Raw genomic sequence first — 19643 nt, forward strand, 5'->3', positions numbered from 1 at the left:
TCAGGGATTTCTTTTTTTATTTCCCATCTGAGGTCTTCTATATCTTTCTGCAGCTGTTTCTTTATTTCAGAAGCCATTGATTCATTGCTTTCAGCTCTGTGATTTGCAACTTTTTCTGTATTAGTGTCCTCTGCACTTGTTACAGGTGGGCTTAGGTTCTGAGGTTGCATTTTGTTCCTTCTCGTCGTTTTGTGTAGCACTGTCTTCTGCCCTTTGTTGTAGATCTTTGCTGTAGTTGTAACCTTCTCACGTACTGATGTTCAGGTGCAGCTCTACAAAGTTTAGGCTTATGCAGCTGCATCTGGCTTGGGTCTCGCTTCTGTGCTCAGCTCCTTCCCGCTGCTGCCCTTGAGAGTGAACCTGTTGTGCCTCTGTGGCAAGATGTTCTGCTTCTGGACTAGCTGGTTGGGTCTATCCTCTACACTCTCTGCAGGGATTGCAGCTGCAGGGTTACACCCCAGGCATGTATGCCAAGCCTGAGCTATGCCTGGAGGGGGCAAGGTGAAGTAGGGGGAAGAAGAAGCTCTCCCACACACTCACAGGACCTGGGCTCGGACTGGGCCTGGGGTTTCCCGGAACGCAGCAGAAATTCCTACTTGGTGGGCGGGGTAGGGGAGGTACTGCAGAGTGGTGGGGGGCGGCCCAAGTGGGTGGGAGAGGGTCTGGCCCACGCTGCGCCTGGGCTGGAACAGGTCCCACTAGCGCAAGGTAGCAGGAAGCTCTCCAAACACTCACTGGACCTGGGCTAGGACTGGGTCTGGGGGTTCCCCGAACTCGGCAGAAATTCCTACTCAGTTGGTGGGGTCTGCGAGGTACTGAGGAGTGGTGTATGGCCGCCCCAGGTGGTGGGAGAGTGTCCGGCCCACACTGCACCTGGGCTGGGACTGGTCCTGCTGGCTCAGGGTAGCAGGAAGCTGTCCACACACTCACTGGACCTGGGCTAGGACTGGGTCTGGGGGTTCCTAGAAGTCGGCAGAAATTCCTACTCGGCGGTGGAGTGGGGGAGGTACTGCAGAGTGGTGGGTGGCGGCCCGAGGGGGTGGGAGAGGGTCTGTCCCACGCTGAGCCTGGGCTGGGACTAGTCCCGCTGGCGCAGGGTAGCAGGAAGCTCTCCACACACTCACTGGACCTGGGCCAGAACTGGGTGTGTGGTTTCCCGGAATGCGGCAGAAATTCCTACTTGTCGGGCTGGTTGGGGTGGTACTGCGGAGTGGTGGGGGGTGGCCCAATGGCGTGGGAGAGGGTCCGGCCCACACTGCGCCTGTGCTTGGACTGGTCCTGTCAGTGCAGGGTAGCAGGAAGCTCTCCACACCAATATGCATTCTTTAAAAAGAAATACAAAGATATAAGATTTAATATGGATGAATCTTAAAGCTGTTATGCTAAGTAAAATAAGCCAGACACACAAAAATATTACCATTCCACTTAAATAAAATACTTAGAATAGACAAATAGGAACACAAAGTAGTATAGAAGATACTAGGAATTTAGAGTAAGAAAAATAGGGAATTATGGATAGATTTTCTGTTTGGGATGATGGAAAATTTCTGGGAAGTGCAGCAGTGATAGTTGTGGGACACTGAATTTACTTGATAAGACACTTAAGATAGTTAAAATGATAATTTTAAGCTATGTATATTTTATGGCAATTAAAAAAATAGAAACCCTCCCTAGGACATTCTGTTATGCTGCCAGAGAAAAAACTCACTGGTTTAAAGGTGCAAGAGAGGAACCAAGACCTTCTTGGAGATTCCAGTCCTGATGAGCAGTGTGAAAGCCGTATCACTTGAGTTGGAAGACAGGAGGAGGTATCTGGGTAGGAACAGCCTCAGACTGGCACCCAGCATGCCAGAAGCTACAGCATTGGTTTCCAGCCAGACCTTCACAGTAGGTCTGTGACTATGTATCTTCCCTTTTATTCAGTGGTAAAAGCACATGGGCAGTAACTCCTATGCATAGCATTATTGTAAGGTTCACATAACACTGTACTTGTAGAGTGTCTGGGACCAGCAGTGACATTCAGAATACCTAACAGTCAGGTCAGGGAGTCAGAGCTATCTTCATGGACTTCACACAAGATTGTGTTCTTAGAAGGGCCTCACCTTACTTTAATGCTTTACTCTTGTTTTGGAACAAAATAATAAATTTTAATTTTATCCCAGAAGATCATTCACCCAATCACAGCAGTGTTACAAAGCTGAGCTCTTGCAGAGATTGCAATAATTAGGTGCTTTCTTTGGTTATTGGAGAAATCAAACCAAAGAAGCACTGAGATTCTGCATTGCTCCAGAAAAAATGGTTATCATCCAGAACTCAAAACCAACAGATGCCTATGAGACGGCAGGTATGGGGGTTCTTAACCATTCATAGGAATGTAAACAACTATATCCACTTTAGAAGTCAGGATGATGATTCCTGAAAATACCAAAAACCGAAATTCTATTTGATCCAGGTACACTTCTTCTATATATCTTCCCTAGAAATTAAATAGCTTCATAGTGCAGCAATACATGCATAGCCGTATTTATAGCATCACAACTCATTATACCTAAATCTTGGAAGCAGCCTATATGACTGTCAACAGATGATGGATAAGGAAAACATGGTATTTGCACACAATGGAGTATTACTTTGACATAAAGAAGAAGAAATTTAAGTCATTTGTTAGAAAAAAATGCATCTTTTGTTTTATTTTGGTTTTTGAGGCAGAGTTTCACCATGTAGCTCAGGCTGGCCTTGAACCAGTGTGTAGTTCAGGCTGGCCTTGAATTCTCATCAGTCCTCTTGCCTCAGCTTTCCAGGTGCTAGGATTACAAGTATGAGCCACTATGCCTAGCAAAGGATGCATTTTGAGACCATAATGCTAAATGAAATAAATCACATATACAAGCTTAAATATCACATGGCTTCTCTTATGTAAGAAACCTAAAGTATAAATAATTTAAAGTACAAAATGAAAGAAGATGATAGGAAATTGAGAGGTAGACTTTTCAGAAATGTGAAGGGGATTTGGAATGGAGGGAAAGAGTAGATAGGAGAGAGGAAGGAAGAGTAACAGATTAAGGTGACATATATGTACCAGTTCCCCATGATGAATGTAATTATTACACATCATAAATTTATACTAATACATAATCTAAGTGCTGTATGGGGAAAGTCCAGAGGTGGTTCTGAGAGGCTCAGGTAGGTGTGGTACTTACAGACAATAGCTGTCTGCCAACTTTCTGGGGCTCCACCCTACTCTACCTAGCTGTATCCGTGGCTGAGTCCATTTTGAATGATTTTCTGGTTGAGTAGGCTTCAGTCTTCTGATGGACACAGAGACACAGTAGGAGGTGGAAGAAAGGATATGTATACTGAGCTAAACTTTCCAGAAGTTTTCAGAGTGAATCATCTGGCTTCTTGCTATTCCCCCACTGCCCATCTCTTCCATCTTTGCTACCATGGATATTTAGTTTTCATCTTTCCAAGTCAGGTACCACTCTTAGACTCTTTGATGTCTGGCTTACAAAACTGTATCCACAGCTGGTAGGTAAGCTGTCAACTCTGCCAATATCTTTGGTCTCTTCTCCCATTCTCTATGTGCTTATCAGCTTATTCATTTTTAAAAAATTGTTCTATAATTTTTTATAGGTTTCAAGAAAGCATGAATACAATCAGTCTGTGTTGTTTAACTAGCACGATGATTCTGTTATCTTTATGGCTATAATGTCAATAATATTCCAAAGCTGCTGTTGTCTCCTCTCAGCACCCAGAAGTGTGTTTAAGAGGGAATGTGGCCTGTTTCACCATGTTCAGCACAGATGAGAACAGAATGATGCTCCCTAACTTCTCTGGGCTATTTCTGTACTAGTTTGTTGTCTGTGACTCTGGAGAGAGCTGTTTGCATCTGTGCCCCACAGAGGAGATTTTCAATCTTCTATAGCTGCTCTAGGCTTGGATAGCTCTTTAACCCCTGAGCTTTCCTTCCTGCCCTCTACTCTGCAGACAGCATCTTGCCCATGTTCTTTCATGGTCTCAGATACTGCAGGGGCACAGGCCCACAATGACCATCTTATCCGATTTCCATGATCAATTCTGGGGCCAGCTGATGCCTGTGCCACCCATGTCTGAGGGGTGGAAAGAGCTAGCCTATTCTCTTGACAGTTTCCTGCTGGGCCCTCTCCAGTTCTCTCCTCCTGCTGGGGTGACATAGGAATGTAAACTTTTCAATCATGCAATCTATAGAGACAAATTGCTTAACTTCTTCAGGTCGCTGTCAGCAAGGGTTGTTGAGGAAGTCTTAAAAACTTTAAGAATGAAAGAACCACTTATAGAATGAGTAAATAAAATTGTACATAATATCTCACTATTTCCATGTGTTACTAAATTAAGAATCTGGCACATTTAAAACCTTTTCATTAAGAAGTTTTCAGAGTCTTTATTTTTGAAGCTATTTTTCTATTTTATAAAATAGAAAATGGTCTATTTTATGCTTATGCTTAAGTAAGGTTTTCTTGCAAAAATGAATCCTACTCTTATTAATCTAGAGGTGGTGCAAAATGTGATGATTAGGAAGAAAGCCAAAATTTGCACTATCAGTTATTCCGTAAGCAGGAAAGCTCTATAAAGTAAGAAATGAAATATTTAATATTCTCATTTTAGCAATGTCTTAGTTGCTCTCTTCTTCTTCTTGCTGTGACAGATATCTGACACTCAAAATGAGGAAGGAAAGGTTTATTTAGCTCAGTTACTGGAGTTTCAGTCCATACTAAGCTGGCTCCAAGGCAGAGCGGCACATGGAAGAGAGCAAACTTTCATGGCAGCAGCAAAGAACAGAGAGCAGAGGGAGGAGCAGTGGCAGCAATGGTTACAGAGTACAGAGAGCAAGTCTGTCTCCTTTAAGTTGCCTTCAGACTGTCCACTCCAAGCTGGGTGTAGTACTCATACCCATAATCCCAGAAGCACTCACATCCATAATCCCAATGGATCATGAGTAAATCACAAACTCTGGAAGTCCACCCTATGTGTACATGAGGCTTTGTCGGGGGAGGGACAACTAGACACAAACCATAACAAGCAAAACTTATACAGCATTTTTAAATGTACAATTTGTTTGTTCACAGGAAGAGCTGTTCCGTACTCTTGCATCTTGTAAACTTATTGCCCCAAGATACAAATGGCAGAGGAGCCGATGGGGACGTGTATGTCCTGTGGCTTTAAAGGAAGGTAACATTTATGCAGGATCACCTGATTTTTCTGTGAGGTAAGTAAGATTTTTCAGAGCTTAACTTTAAAACTTGCCCATCCATGTTTTCAGTTGTTTATTATTATGGCATGTTTTAAGTTTTCTAGGTAAGATATACTGTCTTTCATCAGAAGAAGCATTAAAAACATTTTTATTGAACCCACGTCCCTATCTTCTTCCACCTATGCCAGCACCACCATGTAAAGTATTCATATTCGGACCTAAGTGTTCAGGAAAAACAACACTTAGCAAGTTGATTGCTGAATATTATAAAGGAAAGGTAACTATCACTTTTCTCTATCAAGATTATAGTTTGTAGATTTTATCTGTTTTCAGTTTTCTTAATTTACACTGTGAACTGAGTAATTTTTCCACTGGACTTGGAGTGGAGAAGGCCGCCTCCTTGCTGTTACTGTCACTTCCAAAGCATCATACCTTGCTTCTTCCTTTCATGTGTTTAATGAATTTCAAATGTTGCTGGCCCTAAGAAAATTCATATTACTACATGCAAAAGAACTGGCAATGACCAATCATATTAATTGTTGACAGTCACATAGTGAATCTTTTAACCATTTTATATCCAAACATCATAATTTATTGCTTAGGTTTATACTTTCTATTTTTTAGTTACATGATAGAATTTGGGTTAATACTTAGAGCATTATTATTTTCCCATTTAAAGTCATAAAAATTTATTTCTGATCTTCAGAAATCATGAAGGTATAAATGTTTATGGTCCAAGCTTTGGGGTGATCCATTATGCAGCATTTGGACAATGAATATTTCCAAAACTACTTTTTAAAGGTGAATTATATTTCATCAAAATATAAAATACCTGCCTGGTAAAAGGCTTCAGTTTTTAAAAATGGTTTACAGTAGATTGAGAAATGGTCTTTGAAACAAGTATAACTGAAAGTGTTTCTAGCACTGTGTATGGTGGACCCTTGAGTTATGACTGGCCTTATGTACAAACAACTTGGGTTATGACCAGAATTTTAGGTTTAACTTATGACCAAAGTCTTGAGTTATGACCCAAATACTGGCAACTTGTATGGTTTTAAGCAGACTTGCAGTGCCAGAAAAGTGTATGTAAGCTTACATGAGCATTAGTCTCAGCCCAGTTGCACATGTTTATGGTTGTGATTTCACTTAGTGCTTTATTTTTTATTTATTTTTTTATCTTTTCTTTCTTTTTTCCCCATAATTTTATTGATAAACAAATAGCAATGAGACAGTTTCAAACCAAATTGGTAGGACAGTTTCAATAATTTTTTTTTGCAGAACCGGGGATTGAACTCAGGCCCTTGCACTTGCCAGGGAAGCACTTATTCCACTGAGCCATCTCCCTGGCCCTTGACAGTTTCAATAATTAACACATTGCATACATTCTTCCCAGTGGTTAATTGCTGTACAAGATGCGGACATGATATCCTATTTACAAACACCATTAGAACAAATCCCTCTATTCATTAAGAGAATGTAATTATATATCTATCCTAACCACTTTGAATACACAGATATAAAATGGACATTCATCTATACCCCTATTTTTGTTAAGTTCTGTTATTTAACTATTATAAGTGTGTAAACTCAGCAAAATATTCTAAAAGAATCCAGTAGTCCATAATAGTATTAGGTCTTCCACTTGACTGGCAATGTCAGAAATTGTTGACCTGAGTCCCCTACAGCTCAACATAACAGCATGGCTTTACTTCTTATATTTCATTTGTATACTTTTCTTCTGGATGGTTAAGACCAAGGTAAAGCAGGACCTGTGCAACAAAAGTTGTAGCTTTTGGGTCTGATAAGGTCAGTGAAATCCCCTCAGGATTTATCCTGAGATTCTGTACCTCAGATTGTAGAACCTTTGTCAGTGTCAGCTAAGTGCAGAGAACACTAACACAGAACAAATTGGGAATCACACAGCTGAAAGCAATGAATCAATGGCTTCTGAAATAAAGAAACAAATGCAGAAACATATAGAGGAAGCCCAATGCCCACCCAGAACAAGTGCAGAGGACACTAGCTCAGCTCATATGTATGAATTAATAGCATCGATAGTAAATAAGCAACAGCAGAAAGTCATAGAGGAACTCAGAGCTGAATTCTTTTCTACTAGCTCAGCTCAAGTGCTTTATATAATTGCAATAATTACTGCTATCAGAATGGCCACCAGAAAGCTGGAAAAGAATCTAAAGAAGGAGGAAAAGTAAAGAAAATAATCACAATAAAAAGGAAGGAAATTATGAAGAAATATGCGAGTGGCATTCATGTGATCAATCTTGCTGATATATACGTGTCAAAATCAATCATCTTGACAATCTTACAGAGAAAAGATTTATGTAAGGAAGCTGGTATTATTAAAAGTGCTACTCAAATTAGTAAGTGACCATCAGCAGGTTTAGGTGAATTAGAAAGGTTAACCTTTAGTCTGGATAAATAAAAGGCAAATAGCAGATTATATAGCCTTCTAGGCTCTCTTGCTCTTGCCCTCTGCCATGTGCTGCGCTGCCTTGGAGCCAGCTGAATATGTACTGAAATCTCTAGTAACTGTGCGATAAATCAACTTTTCCTTCCTTCATTTTGAGTGTTGGGTATTTGTCCCAGCAATGAGAAAAGAGTAACTAAGACAGATGATAAGTATTCTTTCTATAGTAAAATAAAATCTCAGTTTAAAAAAAAAAAAAATATATATATATATATATATATATCCTTCTCTAAGTTATAAAAAGTTAAGGTTATAAATACAGATCTTATAAAGAATAATCCATCAATGAATGATAATGTTGAAACATTTTCTGTCAGTAAGGGGGGGTTCACAATTTTAAAGTGAAAGCTGAGGTTCATAGTGTAACTATGTATAGTGAAGCAGCCAGTGCTAATAAAAAGGGCTGCTGAAAATTACACAGGATATAACACTTTGTAATGATGACACAGAAAAATGACTTTTGCTATCACCAAGTTTTCAATTGTGATGAAAATACCCAAGAGAACATACATTACCCAGGAAGAGGAGAAAGTGCCAGGCCATGAGCCTATGAAGGATAGGCTAATCTTACTGTGATGTTCTGATACAAATGGGGACCTCAAAACCTTTCTTGTTTTTTTTCTTTCTAAGACTGCCCCCCCAAGAGTATCTAGAAAACAAAGTCATGATGAATAGGCTAGGAATCATGTGGAGACCTAATGCAAAAGCATGGGTAACAAAAGTTCTTTTTCTTGAGTAGGTCAGGGAGGCTTTCTGTCCTACTGTTGAGAAATATCTAAAGGACAGAGATTTAGTACTCAAGGCTTTTCTCATCATGGGCAGTGATCCTGCTTATCCATGACATTTGGAAGAAGAATTGGCTGAAGAATTACCATGGCTCTCAGTTGAGTTCCTCTGACTTAATATAACTCCTCTACTGAAGACTATGGACCAGCATGTTATAGCTAAATTCAAGAAGCTATAACATCAAGGAATTGTTCCTGAAGTGCTTCTGGATGGCCTCAGACACAGATTTAACACTTTAAGCATTCTGGGAGGAATATTACAATGTCTTTTCCTGTATGAGATTAATTGAAAAATCTTGGGCCAATGTCTCTCTAAGGATCTTGAGATCTTCCTGAAAGAAAGTTGGCCTAAAATTATACAGGAGAGAGACTTTGAAAGCTGTGTAAAGGAGCCTGAGCCTTCAACTGACCCTTTTATTGATGACACTATCACTGTATCAGAGTCCATAAGCTTGCAGATAGACAGTGGTGATGCCGAGGAACTGGTAAAGGAACACTTAGAGGGGTTGTCTACAGAGGAACTTTAGTAACTTCTGACTAAGCAACAGAGAATGGCAGCTGGGGCATTCTCCAAAGGGGGCAGGTAGTATCAATAGTCAGTGCTGGGGCTGGAGAGATGGCTCAGTGGTCTAAAGCACCTACTTAGAACAAGCTTAGCAAAGCACAGGGACCGCGGTTCAATCCCCCAGCACCACATGCCAGCCAGCCCCGCCCCCTGGTGGGCTGAGCTGGCCACACACACACACACACACACACACAAAATAAATACATGTTAAAAAAAAAAAAGAAAAAAAAAAGAAAATAGTCAGTGCAGCAAAGTTCTGAAACAAAGGAAATCCTGATAAAATGGACAGAATTATGGACATTTATAGAGAAAACAAAAAAAGCCAATCTTTGCATTTTTTTGCTTAGTGACAATGTCATGTCATACTGCAGAAACACTATTAAAGAAAAGACAGAAACAAACAACCTTAGGCCAGTATGTAGTTCTGAAAATGATAAGACCTAGTAAGCCAAAAGCAGATCCTAGTGGGCTACAGACTTTCTCAAGGAGAGAAAGGACACTAGAGAGCTGGATTCCTGATGTTCTTATGGAAGGGAATTCACCTTCCAAATAGTAACCAGCTTCCATTCCAACCTCCATTCCTGCAAGCCAAATATATCAACTTGAATGGTTGAGTACACTATGAATTTTTTTCCAGTAAACTGGGTACCTTTTAAAACTAGGTACCTTTTATAACTTTTTGGTGAATACACTAGGAAAATTCTTGGTGTTTCTGGAAGGCTGAAGAATCTGACAGAAAGCTGAAGGAACTAAGCCGGAAGCCAAAAAGTCTGTGCTGGAAGCCAGGAGATGATGTCCAAGCTGACTGTGAAGACTAAAGTTCCTCTGAAGAAATGGAACACAAAATCTTTTTCAACCATTTTATATACCTTTTTTGTGCTGAGTCACTCTGAAACTGGCTCTCTGTGCCCTAGAGCAGGCCCTTTTCACCCCCTGGGGCAGGGCCTCCTACGCCCTAGGACATGGAACCACTGAGCTGATATAGCCAAGCTGACACAATGTATCAACCGCTACAATCTATCGCTTGTCAATTTGGCCACTAGACATACTTGTTTAAACCAGTCTCTACACCCCTGTGATTTTGAGGCTGTAAAGGGCGAGAACCTGCCACCTCCTGTGATGTGCTCAGGACATCTTTTTTATTTTTTATTTTTGGCAATGGAGATCTCAGCTCTATCTTTGCAGTCTACAGCCTTTTCGGTGCTTTTTTATGGTGGAGTGGGGTCAAACTCACAACATTTTAAATTACCCAGTTGGCCTCTTTTTTTTTTTTTCAGTAATTTTATTGAGAAACAAATAGCAATCAGACAGTTTCAGATATGATTAGTAGGACAGTTTCAATAATTAATACATTGCGTACTGTTGTAGACATGATATCCTGTTTACAAACACTATCAGAACAAATTTTCTATTCATTGAATTAAGAGAATGTAGCTATATGTCTATCCTAACTATAATGAATACTCAGACACAAAATGGTTATTCATTTGTAACCCATTTTTTTGTTTGGTTTTGTCAGAGAAGGGTATTCCATTGTCATTTAAATATTATAGGTGCATGAATTCAGCAAAAAATTCCAATATAGTCCAATAGTCCAAAATAGTAGTGGGTTATGCGTAGGACTGGCAATGGCAGAAGTTGTTGACTTGAGCCTTTTACAGCTCAGCATATTAATATGGCATTACTTTTTATACTTCACTTTTATGCTTTTCTGCTGGATGGTTAAGACAAAGACAAAACAAGACCTGTATAACAAGAAATGTAGCTTTTGTATTTGATGAGGTCAGTCAAATCCCCTCAGGATTTATCCTGAAACTCTGTACTACAGTTTGTAGATTGTCAGTGTCAACCATGTGGATGAGATATGGCCATTGCTTGACCAATTTGCTCTCTGTGAAAGCCTGAGAGAATGTTTTCTCTCCATGTGACTCTCCTTAGATACATTCTACATCATTGATCACTTTCCTCTGTGGCCTCGTAACCTCCTTGATCAGAAAATTTGGGACACCACTGAGTTACAGAATGTTACAGTATGGGTTCTCCTATGTCTTTGTCTTCACTGCCCTTGAAAGTCTAGTGCCAAAATGTTGGCTGTCTTTTCAGCCCTCCTTTTTCTCTAATTTTGGTCTTCAAACTTAGGTTGTTAACCCTGAAGAGAAACTTATTGTTATTACCCTACAACCTAGGCAGTTGAGCTTAACCTCACTATCTGCCTGAATATCAAACATCTTAGGCATAACATGGAACAGGTATTTTTCATCAAGTATTGATATGTTAAACTTCAAATCCCTACAGAATATGAAGAAAAAATTAAGATATATTTAAAAAATAGGAATAAACAATTACATATTTTTATATAAAAGTTTAGAAATCTAACCATACCTACCCCTATGTATTCAAGAGTTCCTCCTACTTTCTCTTCCAGGAGATTCAATTTTTCTATCTTAATGTTTAGATCTTTAATCCATTTTGACTTTACCTTAGTGCATGGTGATAGACCTGGTTCAAGCTTTAGTTTTTGACATATAAGAGAATTGTAGCAGGACACTCCTGCAACACCCCTTTTCCTGTCTCCAGCCTTCATTCACCACCACCGTCCTTTTTAAATAAACATCTACCTGAGAGACACCATGGCATCAACTGGTGTGTCATGACAAGCACCACGTATTCAGAAGAATAGAATGACATGCACTCCAACATGACCCTACTATTACACATTGGTATCTTCAGTGCAGTTGCTTAGTTCAGAGGTATCAGCATATATAGTTAGTCAGGGTGGGAATCTTGCCAATTCACTGCTAGTTTTGAAAACCTGCTGAAGATTCTCAAGATCACTGCATTACCCATCTTGTACATATAATTGTATGGCTTTGCCCCTATCATGTTTCCTTTCTTTTTTCCTTGCTCACTCTTCATTGTCTAATCTTCAAGTCTTCACTTTCTGTTCAACTGTGTTATACTTTTCTATTTGTATTTCTTCTTTTGACTTCTTATACAAGGGAGACTATACAATATTTACACATGTGGGTCTGGTTTATTTCAGTTATGAGTATATCTTCAAGTGGCATCCACTTAAATATGAAGGCTTCAAGTTTTACCATTCTTTATAGCTGAGTAATATTCCATTGTATAAAAATATCACATCGTTTTCATCCATTCCTCAGGTGATGGGCATCTTGTTTGTTTCCAAGACGTGGCTATCACAAATTGTGCTGCTATAAACGTAGGTACACATATATCACTATTATATGGCACTTTCAGTTCCTCCAGGAATATTCCCAGTAAGGGGATAGCTGGTTTTAATAGGATTTCTAGTCTTTGTTTTTTTAAGGAGTCTCCACACTGATTTCCATAATGGTTGCATCAGTCTACATTCCCATCAGCAGTGGAAAAGTGTTCCTTTTTCCCCACAGCCTCTCCAACATTTGCTGTTGGTTGATTTTTTTATGATAGCCATTCTTTACTGGGTGAGATGATATTTCAGTGTTGTTTTCATTTGCACTTCACAGATGGCTAGTGATGCGGATCATTTTTTCATAAATTTATTTTCTTCTTTAATTTCATCCTCTGAGAAGTGTGTGTTCATCTCGAATGCCCATTTCTGGACTGGGTCTTTAAATCCTGGGGCCCTAATGTTTTTTAGTTCTTCATAAATTCTAGAGAGCAGACCTTTGGTTTTTTTATTTTTAAATATGAAAATTATTTATTTTAATTAATAGATGAGCATTTTAGAGTACAGTACTTTCTCATAGCATATAAAATCAATGACAAAGATAAACTGTCGGTATCAGGATAAAAACATTAAGCATAGATTTAAAGTGTCAAAGGAAATTATCTCACAAGGGTGGGGGATGATGAAGATGATGATGATGATGATGGTGGTGGTGGTGTGTGTGTGTGTGTGTGTGTGTGTGTGTATTTCCAGTATTGGAAAATAGCTGCTGTGAATGACAAGTAGGGGTAGCAATTGTGGAGAGCACACCTTTGAGTACTTATTTGTCAAGATTTTTTTCCAAATTAATGGGATGTCTTTTCACTTTGTTGGTAATTTCTTTTGATGTTCAAAAACTTCTCAATAAGAGGAAGGCTCTATTATTAATTCTTCCACATATTACAATTTTATTTATGTTCATGAAATCTTTGCCAACCCCTATGTCTTCAAGAGTTCCTCCTACTTTCCCTTCCAGTAGATTTAGTTTTTCTGTTTTAACATTTAGATCTTTAATCCATTTTGACGTTAGCTTAGTGCATGGTGATAGACCTGGGTCAAGTTTGGCTATCACAAATTGTGCTAGCTAGGTTTTCCAGCACCATTTGTTAAAGAGTCTATCTTTCTTCCAGTGAGCATGTTTGGAGCCTTTGTCAAAGTTCAGGTGGCTGAGTGTGTTTGTAGAGCCTTCTGCATCTTCTAATCTATTCCATTGACCCTCAGTCAATTTCGTGGTCAGTACCATGCTGATTTTATCACAGTAGCCTTGTAGTATAATTTCAAATCCGGAATTATAATTCATCCTGCCTTATCTTTGTGGCCAAGAATTGGCTTTGCTATTGTAATTCTGTTTTGATTCCAAGTACATTTTAGGAACAATTTCTCTAGATTTGTGAGGTATGTTGGTGGTAGTTTGATAGGGATTGCATTAAATCTATACAGCAATTTTGGGAGTATGGCCATCTTCACAATGTTACATCTTCCTATCCAGGAGCAGGGAAAATCTTTCCATTTTCTGAAATCCTCTACACTCTCTTTTCAGAGTACTGTAATTTGCCTTGAAAAGATCTTTGACTTCTTTAGTTAGATAAATTCCTAGGTATTTTATTTTCCTCAGTGCTAATGTAAAAGGTATTTTTTTCTCTAATTTCCCTCTCAAAGTGTTTGTTATCTGTATAGAAGAATGCTATTGAATTTTGAGTATTGACTTTGTATCCTGCTATGCTACTGAATTTGTGTATTAATTCTAGTAGCTTCTTGGTAGAGTTTTTTTGGTCTTTCAAGTAAAGTATCATGTCATCTGCAAATAATGATAATTTAACTTCTTCTTTACCTGTTCTTATTCCTTTTATTTGTCTCTCTTGTCTAATAGGTCTAGTTAATGATTACATAACTATATTGAATAAGAGTGTGATAGAGAACATCCTTCGTTTGTACTAGATCTGAGAGTAAAAGATTTCAGTTTTTCCCCCTTTAGAATTATGTTAGCTATTGGGTTGTCATAAATGGCTTTTATCTGATTGAAGTAGAGGGTATCTATTCCAATTTTCTGTAGGACTTTGAACATGAATGAGTGTTGGACTTTGTGAAAAGCCTTTTCTGCATCAGTTGAGATGATCATGTGGTTTTTATTTTTGTTCTATTGATATAATATATTACATTTATGGATTTTCAAATACTGAACCACCCTTACATCCCTGGGATGAATACTACCTGGTTATGGCATATGATCTTCTTCATGATTTGCTGTATTCTATTTGCTAGGATTTTATTAAAGATTTTTGCATCGATGTTCATGGGGGAGATTCGCCTGTAGTTCTTTTTCTTTCTTTTTTTTTAAATTAAGACTGAGGTGATTTATTAATCTTGTTAAGAACTCTGATACAAAGCACAGTAAAAAGGCCACAGACCAGTAAATAAGCAACGTGGCTTTTGGCTACTTTACAACTGCTGCTACAGCACTATCGGCAACACACTCTTCTCATCACTTTGAAGGAAGGCGTCCAGATGGCAAATAGAAGCTTTACTTTTCTGATTAAAAAGTTTAATAAAGCTTTAAGTATTTGCTGGCTTAAGTATTACCAATCTAAAAAATATATTTTTAAAAAAATTTCTGTTAACATGAGATTTACAGTGAAAGTTACTAGTGATTTTGAAGGCAAGGTAGTTGGTTCCTATGCCATAAGAAATTTTTCCTTAAATTTGTGAATTAGTAAAGTAGCAGATTGTATTATAGGCCTCAAGTCACTTCAATTTATATAGGTTATTAGCATTATCTTTAAATATACAATATAAACAAAACTGTACATATATGGCATATTAACTGTTTTCCAAAACAATAGGCAACTCATTAGCTAAAGACATCATCATACTCTGCAAAAACAAAAGGCACATCTGTGATACATGCCCTTGCCCCTCCATCATTGGATTATGTAGTCTTTGCTTACATTTTGACAAAATAAACAGTGCATTCTATCATTTTCATTCTATTTTTCAGTTTTGTCTTCAGCAGCAAATACTGGCATTTAAGACATGGCATTAAAGAGTTTAAAAACAGTGGGTGTTATTCACAATTCTTCTAGATGTAAAAACTAGAAGTAAAAACTAGATGTCAAAGAGTTTTGTTTAAAAATCAGTAACACCATACACCCTCTATACTTGTGTAAATTCATGGCCTTAAAAAGGCATGTATTACTTAAATTTGAAACATTCCACAAAACACTATCCCCTTTCAGTGCAATCACTGTCACTTCAAACCATATTTTTCAGCAGAGTCTACAGTGCAAATATAAATTCGTTATACTGGCCTTATGGCAGCACTGAGGATCCAAGACAAGGGAATGCTACTGATCACCTGAGGATAATGGTAAAGGACTTTTGTATTTTTATTTCTCCAATTCTTAAAAGCTTATTTGATCAGTAGCATTTTTAAGAGCATTCTTTGTAAAAGTACTAAAATACAATGCCTTTTTGAATAAATTAAAAAACTTTACAAATACTATTCCAGTGTCAATGACTACATACAGCTAAGGTCATTGAGGAGTTTCTGCATTTTCTAGCAAAGGCAGTCTGTACAATGGGGGGTGTGAAAGCTCCCGCTTGTACGTCTTTGGTGGCAGTTTTGGTAGATGAGGGCTTGAATTCTGCCGCGGGGGAACAGGGGGAGCTGGAGGATGAACCACACTGTTGGGACTCGAACTGAGCACATAGCATCGACGCGGCACCCTGGGAGAGGGCGTGGTAGGAGTGCTTGGTGAGTTTGGACACGTACTAACATCTCTGTGCAGATGTCCCAGTGGAGGAGGCTGAAGATTGAATGGACAGTTTATAAAGTGTTCTGGAGGCCGAAGGGGAACTGGAGGAGGGGTGTCAGGAAGAGGATCTCTTGGCAGTGGTGGAGGCGGACTGTGAAGAGGCCCATCAGATGCACCAGGAGGAACAGGAACTCTAGGTTTTACCTTTGGGGGAGGAGGCTGTCTTGGCAGAATAGCAGGTGGGTCATCATCAGATTTCATAGTTCCCTTGGAATTTGAAGCATCATGATCAAACTTCTTCCGAGGAGGAAGGGGAGGAGGAACCAGCAGCTCTTCACTTAGTTTATTTAAACTACCGCACGAACTGAAAAGAGACTTTGATTGTGGCAAAAGCACTGGAGCAAAGATGCTATTGCTGCCACAGGAACTATTGAGATTCACATCCAAAAACACACTAATGTCTGAAGAAGCAGAAACTGGTGGAGTAGATGGTGTATTTGGAGAGGTTGGTGCTGACACTGTTGATTCAAGTTCAGTTTCAGCTATCCGACTAAAGCTTATCTTGTATGGTTCTCTTTCCAATGGTGTAGGATGACCTCGTAAAGTGCCTGAGGTAGAGCAGTGTCGGCCTGTATTAGGCCTTATTCCAGGAGATTTTAAGGAGTAAGTTGATTTCCTAGGGAATCGAGGTGGCTGTTTGCAGTTCCGGGGTTCAATTTCTAGAGATTTGTTGAACAAATAATCTGTAAACTCTTTTTCAGATGAACTTCCCATGGGGTTAAGATTTTCAAAGAACCTCCTCATTTCTAGTTCTATCCGTAAACAGCATGGCTGATTCTGATACTGCTGAATTTCTCCAGTAATTTCAGCTACTTTCCTCCTTTTACTGAAATTGATTAGATCTTTCCCTTTCTTTTTTAAAAAATCATTATTCCCTTCTTTGGTCTTCAGAATATTTGTTAAATATATTCCAAAAAAAGGCACACAAGGTGGATTGATTGACTTTAGTTTTGCTAGGTATTTTTTAAAGTGATCTTGACTTAATTCCACAGCTTCATCCAAAATTTTCCGTTTTCTTTACTGTAATGCCTCAAAGGTATGGTCTAGTCTGTATACAGACACTGAGTTTACTGCACTGACTATCTCCAGTACACCATTGAAATTATTCAAATCTTGAAAAACTTGCAGAATTTCTATAATTCTACTTAATACTGCCACCCATTCTTCAAAATTTTCTGCTTCCACAATGCATTTTTCAAACCAGAGAGTGAGATTTGTGGTATGACGAATCATTTTCAATAAATTTGGAGAATTTATTTCTTTATCTTCTTTGGTCCATACACTCCCTACAAGTTCAGATGGTTGAACTTTCCTGTAGAGATCAGATTCCAGAAGTGTTAGCTGACGTGCAACTTCTATTGGATGAAGGGTCATGAGATCAAATGTTTCAAACTGTCCAGGCCTACTGATATGCCACTCAATCGGAGGAGGTGGGCTTTCAAAGGTAATATTATGGCTTATTCCATTTGCCTGAGCTTGCTTCTTCCTCTTGATGATCTTAGCAATTGACTCTACCCATTTCTTCATGGCTTTCCCTCTTACACTTGATATGAAGGATTCTAGTCTTTCAAGCAATTCCAAGTCTCTTTCAAAGTCATAAAAATTGTGTTCAACCCAGTGCCGAAACACATTTAAGACCCTAAGTTGTACTGGTTGAACATATTCCTTGCGAAATCTCTTCAGGTCCACACTGATTGGCTGCTCGCCTTTCTCTATTGCCAATCTGTCTGCTTCAGTAGGTTCTGGCTCTGGGATTTCAAATCGTTCAATCAGTAAGCTTAGCAATTCCTGTGGTTTACAAAATGATCGATAAGTAGTAAGAAAAGTACGAACAAAATTGGGATCTGCATACATATGAAATGTTAACCTTTCAATTAACTTCACCACAGTTGCTCCTTTAATAATGGGGATTCCGCTTCTACTTTGCAAGTTGTCTTCAAAAACAATGTTCTCCTCGGAGTCTTTTACCACAAAACAGTACATTTCTGGACTTGGTAATCTCAGTGGCTGCTCATTTTCTTCTTTCAATAATACAGAATCTAGCATTCGATCTAGAGTGCTACGATAATGAAGAGAAATAAGTGCCGCCATCCAATTATTCTTCTCTTCAGCAGACTTAGCAGCAAATATTATGCTGTTTTCATCTTTGGATACTAGTTCAAAGGCATGCTTGCACTCACAAGTATCTTCTTTATCACAGATTTGTATTTTCCTCATGACAAACTTTTCTTTTAATCTATATTCTGCACTACTGCAACCTGGAAGCCGAGTCTGGCCATGATTAGGTTTACAGCTGATCATTAGCCCATCAAAAAGAAAAATGTGCCATTCATGTTTAGCACCAATTCTTGTCAACGGTCCTTCCATTATGAATTCATTACAACACTGTCCAATATCTTTGCCTTCCCATCCATCTATGTTTTTCTGAATTTCATTCATTTTTTTGATAGCCAGGTGCTTGCTTCTTAATTGACGATTATAAAAAGGGCAAACAGGATCCCCTGGCTGGCGGCGAGGGGAATGCTGCTTGTAAATCCGGTCCATGCTACCCTGGAGATTCAAGAGAGCAGTGATAGCTTGATTCAAACATTCTCGGTCTTCTTGCTCTTCACTACATGCTTTCAGTTGCTTTAATAATTCAAAATAATGCCAACAATGATACACTGGCACCAACATAAGGCATGGAAGTACATAGCGGACTGCCTCTTTAAAGCCATCAGCAATGGACTGAAAGTGTAGAGCAACTGTAGGTCTAGCCATCAGCTTACTGAAATGTTCATTATATGCTGGTGAAAGAATGTCCTGCAATAATGTTTCACAAGGATCAAAGGCTTGCTCTTCTGCCAAATCCTTAAAACAGCTGCCAGCTAAGGGATGAGGACTGCTTTCATCTGTCATTTCAACTGCTGTGTCTTCAATCAAACCTAAAAGTTTCACAGTCAACTCATGTATATCTAAAATGTTACTAAAAATCTTTTCGATATCAGAAGGCTTACATAACTTTTTGTCAGAAAGAAAGGCAACTTGAAACACTTTTATGATCATGTTCAGTTCCCGAAGGTACTGTCTTTCTTCTGCAATTTCAGTTCTGACAAGGTCATAGTAGTTTAATTCACCTGAAGAACTAGGTTCATCTTCACATAAAGAAACCAAACCTATATCATCCTGATCAAACATGTCCATCAAAACCGTATCTGCACACATCGATAATTTGATGTCCTGCTGAGATATTCCATAATGTCGGATATTAAAAACATAATTACCAGCCAATTTTAAAATATCTGCTGAGATGTACTCCAGTACAGCCACAATATACAGGGACACATGGTAGTCCACTTTATACCCCAAAACCTCCTTTAAAGAAGGATGGATTTTGTCCACAGGCAATAAAAGAGGGTTTCTTCGCTTTCGCTTCTCTATGGCAGACTGCATCCGCAATAGCCCATTTGTCAATTGGATGAGGAAAGGTCTTCTGTACTCATTCCTCTACATCTTGAAAAGTCCTTGGTTGAGCCATGCATAATTTACTTAGCAGCTGAAAAATCAGCTCTTCAA

General features: G+C 38.9%; 1 protein-coding gene and 1 pseudogene across 1 annotated transcript in view; one reads left to right on the plus strand and one right to left on the minus strand.

The window, feature by feature from the left end:
- Positions 1 to 19643, plus strand: part of Ak9 (adenylate kinase 9) — a 244663-nt gene that overhangs the window by 76224 nt on the left and 148796 nt on the right. Inside the window, exons 11-12 of the mRNA XM_023708665.1 lie at positions 5106 to 5245; positions 5327 to 5507. Coding sequence (XP_023564433.1) covers positions 5106 to 5245; positions 5327 to 5507 — 321 coding nt within the window. The remainder of the gene's footprint in view (positions 1 to 5105; positions 5246 to 5326; positions 5508 to 19643) is intronic.
- On the minus strand, positions 15806 to 19577 carry LOC105741321 (annotated as a pseudogene).

This window comes from Octodon degus, unplaced genomic scaffold, assembly GCF_000260255.1.
Source record: "Octodon degus isolate 3935 unplaced genomic scaffold, OctDeg1.0 scaffold00431, whole genome shotgun sequence".
NCBI classification, from domain to species: Eukaryota; Metazoa; Chordata; class Mammalia; order Rodentia; family Octodontidae; genus Octodon; species Octodon degus.